This window comes from Oncorhynchus nerka, linkage group LG21 (assembly GCF_034236695.1).
Source record: "Oncorhynchus nerka isolate Pitt River linkage group LG21, Oner_Uvic_2.0, whole genome shotgun sequence".
In the NCBI taxonomy this organism is placed as follows: domain Eukaryota; kingdom Metazoa; phylum Chordata; class Actinopteri; order Salmoniformes; family Salmonidae; genus Oncorhynchus; species Oncorhynchus nerka.
In genome coordinates, this window is record NC_088416.1 from 28,599,009 (window position 1) to 28,609,093 (window position 10,085).

Sequence of the window (10,085 nt, forward strand, 5' to 3'; positions counted from 1 at the left end):
TCCAAGCCCCATTTCCCAAAACGTAACAGAGAATGTATTGTGTAAGGGGGACTTTCGTCAACACATACATAAAACACAGACAAAGATAAAGCTAGTTCCCACCTACTTTGTCCCACCAAAATTGCCCCACCGCCCACCCCTAACCCAGCCACGACCAATCAAGCAGTCTGAGATGAATGAGGACTATATTCAGTACTAAGATAGTATGATAGATATCATAGAAGTTATCTGCATTTATAATCAATTTCTTCCTCCATGGCTGTAGTGTTATGTAACATTGTACAAACTGAATCTACCTCAGCTGAAGGAGAGATGATTGGCTTTCCTGCTAGCAGGCCCCAATCCTTATCATCTGGACATGTTGGCCAGCACTCCCCTTAAACCAGTTGACCCCTAAATATAGTCCGTTTTAACTAAATTGTGTTTGCTTTTTCTCACAGTTAGCACTGCTTATGAACCAGAGCCAAACGGATGTAGTGCTGCTTGAGTGTGTACAGTGCTCCCCTCCATTTTACTTCACACTCAGTGAAGGCAATGAAACATTATGAGCGCTAAACTGCATGTTAATGAATGGACAGGGGATGTGGGGGCAAGCCTGCTGAGAGGCTGAGTCAGTCAGCCAGCCAGTCGGTGTTATCCTTGATCAGAGCCACGTAGTCAGCAGTGACCACGGTGGCATCACTACCGTTAGCTTGGGCAGTCTCATTAGCTGCGCTGAAGGCCCATGAGTACGGTAGTGTTTGTCTCGCTAACACACGTTTAGGGATGGGGTGTGGGGTTGTCATGGGGGGGGGGGTCAGAGCAGACCACCGTCACCATGGTAGCCCTTGTAGCCAGCAATTTATCAGTGCTAATTAAACTGGGTATTGTGGGTAAAATAAATGAAGAGGGCAAGTCGGATTAGCTCAATCACCCCATAGGCGGTAATAGCGAAATTCTGAAGTGGAAAAGGTTGACAGAAAAAAAAAGTTCCAGCTGGAGCAGCAGAAGAATGTGTCCCCTAGAGAACAGTAACACCACGGGAGGAAAAAAAAAATCTTTGTTTGGGAAATATATAAGAGTAAAGGACGCTTATTATTAGGGGATACCAGCCAGGGAAGTTCCAGACTAGTCACCAAGTCTCTTGTCACCAAGCGTGGCACAGGAATACGCTTATTCAAGTGACGGAGGGACTGAGAGACACTTCAATGGACTCCTGGCCTCATTCTGGGGTCTATAAATCCTAGTCCCATGTTTAGTATGGCAAATGCTTTTACAGCTAATGTCAGTTCTGGCCTGAAAGCCCTCCTTGTTTTCTTCTAGAGGTGGGGTAAGGAAAGGTTCAGTTAGTTCAGCTCATACTTTGTATAAGCGACCTCTCTCTCCCCATGGGGGGTCTGATTCCCACTGACATCTTGAAAAAGGAAACACAGCTGTATGTGCTTTACCCCCTCACCTCCCAAAAACAACAACAACCCTAACCCAAGTGCTGCTACAATCAATCTTGTGGTGACATTCCACAGTGCAGGGCTTCTCCTTGAACTTCCCAGTGTGTGAAGTGTACAGCAAACAAAGGAGAACAGAAAAGCCCAACAAACACAGGACAGGTAAAGGTCACACCCCCCCCACACACACACACACACACACACTATACATGGTCTGGGCAGGTTGCTGTTCTGGTTTACTCATGCAGTTAGTTACTCTGGAGGTAGGTCCTCAAGGGCCATTACAGGACTTCCAAGAGAGAGAGGGAGAGAGACCTTGTAATTATGCACAGTGTGATTTGTTTTAGGCCAGAGTCAGAAGAACTCTCTCGCAACCTCAATCTCTCTCTATGAGCCCTAGGACCATGCCTCAGGACTACGTGTCCTCAATCCACCAGGTCATGCTGCCACTATCGAAACCCTGACCGTTTTCACCGGACGTGCTAAATCGTCCCGGACCTGCTGTTTCGACTCTCTCTCTCTCTCGGACCTGTTGTCTCGACCTCTGAATGCTCGGCTGAAAAGCCAACTGAAATTTAGTCCTGAGGTGTTGAACTGCTTCACCCTCTATAACAACTGTGGTTATTATTTGACCCTGCTGGTCATCTATGAACATTTGAACATCTTGAAGAACAATCTGGCCTTAATTTACATGTGCTCTTATAATCTCCACCTGACCCAGCCAGAAGAGGACTGGCCACTCCTAGGAGCCTGGTTCCTCTCTAGGTTTCTTTCTATGTTCCTGCCTTTCTAGGGAGTTTTTCCTCCTACATCTGCATTGCTTGCTCTTTAGGGTTTTAGGCTGAGTATCTGTATAGCACTTTGTGACAACTGCTGATGTAAAAATGGCTTTATAAAATGTATTTGATTGAAATTTGATTGATTGCTGAGGAGGTTGTTCACCCGATTTGGCTGACTCCCTGCACCTTGCTCATCCTGCTTGGAAACCCTGTAGCCAACTAACTTCGAAACTCAACGGGTCAGTGCAGCACAACCAACTTTGTCTTTCAGTGCACAAAACCTGTTTCATAAAGACACACCAGTCTCTGCTGCGTTTCACTCCCCTGTACTGTATCATGTGGCTTGTTTTAGAATGACGCCTCTGAGGTCTCTGCTATTCCCTCCAGCTTCCCAGCTGCCCCCTGGAGGGTTGGGGGCGGCTCCTGTTACAATGGCTGCTGCCTGGCCAGTGGGCCTGCTGCTGCTATAAACAACTCTCTGCAAGCTGTCAGTCGAGGCTCTTCTGGGGGACATTGGGGAGATTAAGATGAGTTATAGTCATTTTAAAGAAGGCGGTATACATTTTTTTGCTCTCCCCAACTTCATGCAAATTTCAAGCGAAGCAATGCACTGGAGCAAAGCATTTTCAAGAGCAAGAGCCTCTGATCAAAACCCGTTGTATGTAAAAACACCCATGTGTGGAAACGCAGTGTCCTTTATAGGGATATTTGTCTGTTTACTTTGAGAGCTTAAAACTCAGTAGGTCCACATGGGTTCTCAATAGCAGCAGATAAAAACTTGTAGACCTAAACCAAAATAGCACAGAGATTATAAATGAAATCATGGGGTGGCAGGGTAGCCTAGTGGTTAGAGCGTTGGACTAGTAACCGGAAGGTTGCAAGTTCAAACCCCCGAGCTGACAAGGTACAAATCTGTTAACAGGCAGTTAACCCACTGTTCCTAGGCCGTCATTGAAAATAAGAATTTGTTCTTAACTGACTTGCCTGGTTAAATAAAGGTTAAAAACAAAAAAAGTATGGCATCTTATCTGAGCGGCTGATAATGTCGAGATTATCACCTAAACACTTGAATAAAAACTATGGATTTGGCACACTTCTTGATCTGATGAAGGCATAACTACCTAAAACACACGAGCCTGCCCCCGACAATAAAGAAGTGAAATGAGCTGATGTCTGTCCTTTTTTTGTATGTTTTGAAGCGTCTCAGTTTACCAATGTCTTGAATTTGAGATTTAATTTGAAGTCATTGTCACATATAGTACAGCACCCAGTTAATTAAGCGAGACAGCACACGTTACCCACTCCACAATGTGGAGACCTTTACTTGGCCGAACCAAAGCCTTTGTAAACAATTGTTTGCGGTGGCCTAAATAAGATTAAGGGAAGGATGCGTGCTCTTTTGAGTTCTCCATCTGTACACAAATCATAGCAGATTAATTATTTACCTGTAGCTCACACCATGCCACCTCTACTGTTGTCTCCGTATCCAGGCCTTTGTACACCGTCTTGAACGACCCTCTCCCAATTTCAATGTTGAATTTGAGGAACCTTCCATCAGGTGACGTCGCCACGGCTTTGGTTTCAATTTCATCCTTTTCCTCTTGCTCCCGTTTTCTTTCAAATGGAGCTCGAGATAAAATGACCTTTTTGTCAGTGATTTCTTCCTCGGAATCTGAACTTGTGCCCTGTGCTTGCGAGTTGGGCTGTGGCGCGTCCCAGGTATCAAGAGGTGGTTTGGGGTCTGACGCTTGGGTACCAGGGGGTGAGCACGTGCTCGTTCCCGGGCTTGAGACAGGTGAGGCTGGTGCTGAGGAGTCCACCTTTTTCTCCTCTGCCGCTGTTTCGGCTAAAATATCATCAGCAGACCAGGAGTGAGTTTTGGAGAGAGGAGCATCATCGTAAACTTCAGGCTCCAAATCCAAGGTATTTATTTTGCTCAACCTGTACGAGTTTCTCCTGGAGTTTGCCGAGTGTCTTCTTCGCCTTGGTGGTATTCGGCCAGGGAAGCAGGAGTTGGCGTCGAACCCAGCAGGTAATTTGGAGAAACCCAGTCCGGCCACGTCGACCTCTAGTTGTGACATTTCTGTTTTGTGAGTTTTGCCTCGAAATGCAACAGGTGGGTCTTGTGTCCCAGCTAGTGGATAGTGCAAATCCGAAAAGGCTATTCAAAAACATAAACTGGACAAGGGAACATCGTAGGTTAGGGAATGTGGATTATTTCGAAAAATAAGAACGGGCAAAAAAAATACAAATGACAAAAATAAGCATAGACTACAGATACGTGTCTACATATTTGGCTTATACATTCGATTTTGTTCTGTTCAATTCAACTATAGGCTATTAAACTATTGGCTAAATAATACAAAACAAATATTTAACAATTAACAAGTGTGGTGACAAGTCTCTTCACCTCAACCTGAATGAAGGTCGTTCTCGTTCTCCCTAGTAAAAAGTGCTTGTTTAAATCCGCCAAATATAATTTACTTGGTCGTGCTCATAGACAGACGAAAAATAAATGACATTAATCCGAGTATTCCTCAAATTTTGTCTCTGGTCGCACGTCTTCAAACTGTCCGCTCCCAATGTGGATTAAATCAGTATCAACAACGCGTAGACTGCTCGAGCGCACAGGGAACGCTCAATGGGCATTGGGCTCCACCCCAAAAAACACATTTCGGATCCTGTGTTTTGCCTGCAACCATAGACTATTATAGGTGGTGAAGCTAGAGTTCCCGTGAATGTACACTGAACAAAAATATACACGCAACATGTAAAGTGCTGGTCCCATGTTTCATGAGCTGAAATAAAAGATCCCAGAAAGTTTCCATACCACAAAAGCTTCGTTCTGTCATATTTGTACACAAATGTGTTTACATCCATGTGGGTGAGCATTTCTCCTTTGTTGAAATAATCTAACCACCTGACAGGTGTGGCATATCAACAAGCTGATTAAACAGCATGATCATTACACAAGTGCACTTGTAAAAGGCCACTCTAAAATGTGCAGTTGACTCAAGTTTTGAGGGAGCGTGCAATTGGCATGCCGCCTGCAGGAATGTCCACCAGAGTTGTTGCCAGATAATTACATTTTAATTTATCTACCATAAGTATGGCGTCATGTGGGCGAGCAGTTTGCTGATGTCAACGTTGTGAACAGAGTGCCACATGGTGGTGGTGGGGTTATGTTATGGGCAGGCATAAACTACGGACAACGAACACAATTGCATTTTATCGATGGTAATTTGAATGCACAGAAATACCGTCTGTGACCAACAGATGCACATCTGTATTCCCAGTCATGTGAAATCCATAGATTAGGGTCTTATTAATTCATTTAAATTGGCTGATTTCCTCATATGAACTGTAACTCTTTGAAATTACATGTTGCGTTTATTTTTGTTCAGTATATATTTTCATAGTTAACATTTGCTAAAAAAAAAACACTCCAATGAAGTTTATCTGAAATTAGAAAGCTGTTAGTTTGTGGTGCGTAGTAGCCTACACATGCTGTACAGTAGTACTTGCAAATGTACTATTCAAGGTAGCCCAATAAGTCACAAGAATCTTGGTCCAAGTGTGATATGAATGCATTCTGGCAATATGCCAAGGCTTTAGATGCCAGCTCTTGGTTTAGAATGTTGGACTTACAGTAGGCTATCCTGTATATTGTGCTATACCATATGCCAACTGTAAGGTAATTATTACGATAACAGAGGATAGAGTCGTCAAAACTTATATTAACTTAATAATCATAACTGTTTTACTGAGGTAATTGCTCCCAGGACAGGAACTATCCGCTTATCTGTGGTGTTGACTATCTTTAGCAATATTACATAATGTTGCACTGTGAACTACTTGAAATAGTGGGTAGGATACAAATGGAGATAAGGACTACAGCAAAACGAATGAATCCATCTTAACGTCAAGTTGCAACAGACTAAAATTGCCTGGCAGCCTGCCATCCTGGCACTGTAGAAATAGGCTTCATCAAGAAGTCTGGATTAAGCTAAAGACAAAGACAGCTGACCATCTAAATCTAGGCTATACCTACCTAATCTCTTCAATAGGAAATTAAATCACAGAGACAAAAGCAATACAGAAAAACTGAGAGGTTTCACTGTCTTATAAAATAGGTTTACAACAGTGTCCTCACCAGTCAAGTATTCTCTTTTTGTCTGATAATGAACTCAGTAATAGGGGGTTGGGTTGTGTGCAGATTTAGTTAAAGAAGGGTAATAGCATAGTGGTTATAGGAAAGGGGGTTTATTCATGTCTGTTTGACACATCTCACAAATTCTCACCAGTTACTTGTGATATAACACAGTAGTAGCATATCACTCAAAGCTTAAGAATATATATGTAAAACACCCAGTAGGTACATTATCGTCATCAGTCTCTCTCCACCACAGACACACACATTTCCTCCATTCCAGGGTTAACGTGAACTCCCTGACACGGACCGAGGCCTCATCTTAGCAGGGTTCCGGGACGAAGTCGTGTCGAAGTGAAGAGAGCGGCTTAGCGTTGTGTGGCCAAGTGATTGCAGGCCACATTAGCCTAGTGCCACACACACACCTTTCTGTTGACTTGTGCGATATACTGACCCCATTCCCCTCATACTAAGGATTCCAGCTAGGGAAGTTCCAGTCAGTGTCTTCTCAGCCATATGCTACGGCTTTGATTCCTGGGAAGACCGGTGTGTGTGCCATATGCTTACAATCCCTGACACAGACACTGATGAAGGTGCTCAGCCTGCCGCTGTAAAACACAAACAGACCGACAGACAGACAGAGGGCCAGTGACTCTTTGTTTATCCCCTCCTGTCACTGTAACATACAACATGTATTTAAATGTGTGTATCGCCTACTGTAAACAGAGGGCAGTATGTGTGTACGAGTGTGTGTGTGTGTGTAAGAGCTTGCACCGTGGAGATAGATAGCTCAAGTCCCAGCACCTGATATAGCCCTCACGAACACTGCCAGGAGACTTAAACTAGCCGTCTCCCACCTGTCACATGAGCTTCACAGAGAGGCTGTGTGGAAGCAGGAGAGAGGAGCAGTCAGAGGGGGAGCTTATCTGCAGGAACACATTGCTCCTAATGCAGCAGATTGCCACCCACAGGTGCGAATCACTCATGTTTGATGAGAGCTTCTGCCGAGTCATCTTTCCAGAAAAGAGGAGTAGCACAAAAATCCCCATGAAACAGCATGGAAATGGGTCACACGGTAGACGACATGCTAATCGCAGCGCTCTTCACAATTCCAGCTAAAAAGCAGCGCGTCGTCCTCCCTTCTCAGTCTGCTCTCTCTGCTGCTGTATGGTTTGTTTATCTCCCGGGTCATGAGGCGGGTTTCTGCTTTAGCCGACACGGGGCAGGAGGCAGGGCCTTGACAAGGGAATAATAAACAGAGGTCCTATTTTTTTGAAGGTCAAGGAAATTTATATGATATGACATTAAAAGGTTAGTGGCTTTTGCAACCTTTCCCAGGGCTTTAGCAATACTCATAAATGCCTGCCATAAGACTGTGAAAGTGTATTCCAACATACACAGAGGGAAGCTCACCAGTTGGAAAGCAATGTGAACTGTTGAGTGAACAGAATATTAAAGTGGGCACAGTGTAACAGTATAGCTTCCGTCCCTCTCCTCGCCCCTACCTGGGCTCGAACCAGGAACACATCGACAACAGCCACCCTCGAAGTATCGTTACCCATCGCTCCACAAAAGCCGCGGCGCTTGCAGAGCAAGGGGAACAACTACTCCAAGTCTCAGAGCGAGTGACGTCACCGATTGAAACGCTATTAGCGCGCACCCCGCTAACTAGCTAGCCATTTCACATCGGTTATACCAGCCTAATCTCGGGAGTTGATAGATTTGAAGTCATAAACAGCTCAATGCTTGAAGCATTGAGAAGAGCTGCTGGCAAATCGCACAAAAGTGCTGTTTGAATGAATGCATACGAGCCTACCATCGCTCAGTCAGACTGCTATATCAAATCATAGACTTAATTATAACATAATAACACACAGAAATACGAGCCTTTGGTCATTAATATAGTTTAATCCAGAAACGATCATTTCGAAAACAAAACGTTTATTCTTTCAGTGAAATACGGAACCGTGGGGCCTCCCGGGTGGCACAGTGGTTAAGGGTTTGCGACCGGGAGGTCCGTGGGGGCGACCCACAATTGGCCTAGCGTCGTCCGGGTTAGGGAGCGTTTGTCCGGCAGGGATATCCTTGCCTCATCGTGCCGGGTGCAGTGCGCGCTAACCGAGGTTGCCAGGTGCACGGTGCAGCTGGCTTCCGGGTTGGATGCGCGCTGTGTTAAGAAGCAGTGTGGCTTGGTTGGGTTGTGTATCGGAGGACGCATGACTTTCGACCTTCGTCTCTCCCGAAGCCGGTACGGGAGTTGTAGCGATGAGAGAAGATAGTAGCTACTAACAATTGGACCCACGAAATTGGGGAGAAAAAAGGGGGTCAAATTTTTTAAAAGAAATACAGATCCGTTCTGTATTTTATCTAATGGGTGGCATCTAAATATTCCTGTTACATTGCACAACCTTCAATGTTATGTCATTATGAAGTAAAATTCTGGCAAATTAGTTCGCAACGCGGCCCAAACTGTTGCATATACCCTGACTCTGCGTGCAATGAACGCAAGAGAAGTGACACAATTTCACCTGGTTAATATTGCCTGCTAGCCTGGATTAGCTAAATATGCAGGTTTAAAAATATATATACTTTGTATTGATTTTAAGAAAGGCATTGATGTTTATGGTTAGGTACAGTCGTGCAACGATTGTGCTTTTTTGTTAAATCATCTCCCGTTTGGCGAAGTTGGCTGTCTTTGTTAGGAAGAAAGGCTTCACACAGTTTGCAACGAGCAAGGCATTGCAATAAAAACAAATACAATTTAGCAATTAAACACTGGAGTGATATAAAACACTGGATTGATAGATGTGCAGAAGATGAATGTGCTATTAGAGATGTGAACTGTTGAGTCTGAACAGAATATTAAAGTGTGCACTTATGTGGGATAATAATACATAGCCTAGTCATACCACAATAATCCAGTTGTAAACCAGGCATTGCGTGAATATTGCCAGGTTGTTAATTAACATACTCCTTAAACATGGACAAGTAGCACGCCGGTCATACAATTTCTCAAGCAGGGCCTGTATGCAAGTGCAAAAGCTATGGCTCTTTGACAGAAGAGGGATAAATACATTCAGAGTGAGTGGGCTTTTTAGAGAGGCCTCCTTTCCTTGGATGCCAATGACCATTACTATGCACATACCCTATATTATCCCCTGGCCAAATCCGATACTTTTTCCACTAACTGGTATTTAAACAACTCTCATCAGCTCTTTTCTCATCAGATTTCTTTTTAGAGCTGATCTAATTGGTATTTTGACCAATTAGATCTGCTCTGAAAAAGATCTGATGAGGAACAATCCGATGTGATTGGTGAAAATACCAATTAGTGAAAAAAATATCAGAATTGGGCTGCCTGTCTAAACGCAGCCTAAGGTGTCCAATGCTGTGTCCCAATAAATGGCTCCCTATCCTTGCCTCGTCTCCTACTGTAGGCCACCAACGTGCCAATAAAACTGAGTATGTGACAGCAATACTATGAAATCCCCACCTAACCTACCCATGTGGTAACTGAAGGACATTGTTCCCTACTCTTGTTAGAGTATGTAATGACATAGTACTGTAATGTAGAACTACACTTGTACTTGGAATGCATTGATGTTGCCACCTAGTGGGTTTATCTGGAACAACACAGACCCATGTTGTAAGGCTGCATCTCAAAGTCTGCCTACACTGCTCTGACAGAACAAAATGAATAATGGAGTAGGGTTACATCTACAACTCTTCTCT

At 44.1% G+C, this 10,085-nt stretch overlaps 1 protein-coding gene across 1 annotated transcript in view; it reads right to left on the reverse strand.

Moving 5' to 3' along the window:
• Positions 1-5,096, reverse strand: part of LOC115110365 (serine/threonine-protein kinase WNK4-like) — a 70,581-nt gene extending 65,485 nt beyond the window's left edge. Inside the window, 1 exon segment of the mRNA XM_065006511.1 lies at positions 3,649-5,096. Coding sequence (XP_064862583.1) covers positions 3,649-4,284 — 636 coding nt within the window. The 5' untranslated portion in view covers positions 4,285-5,096.
• Between the last annotated feature and the right edge of the window lie 4,989 nt (positions 5,097-10,085).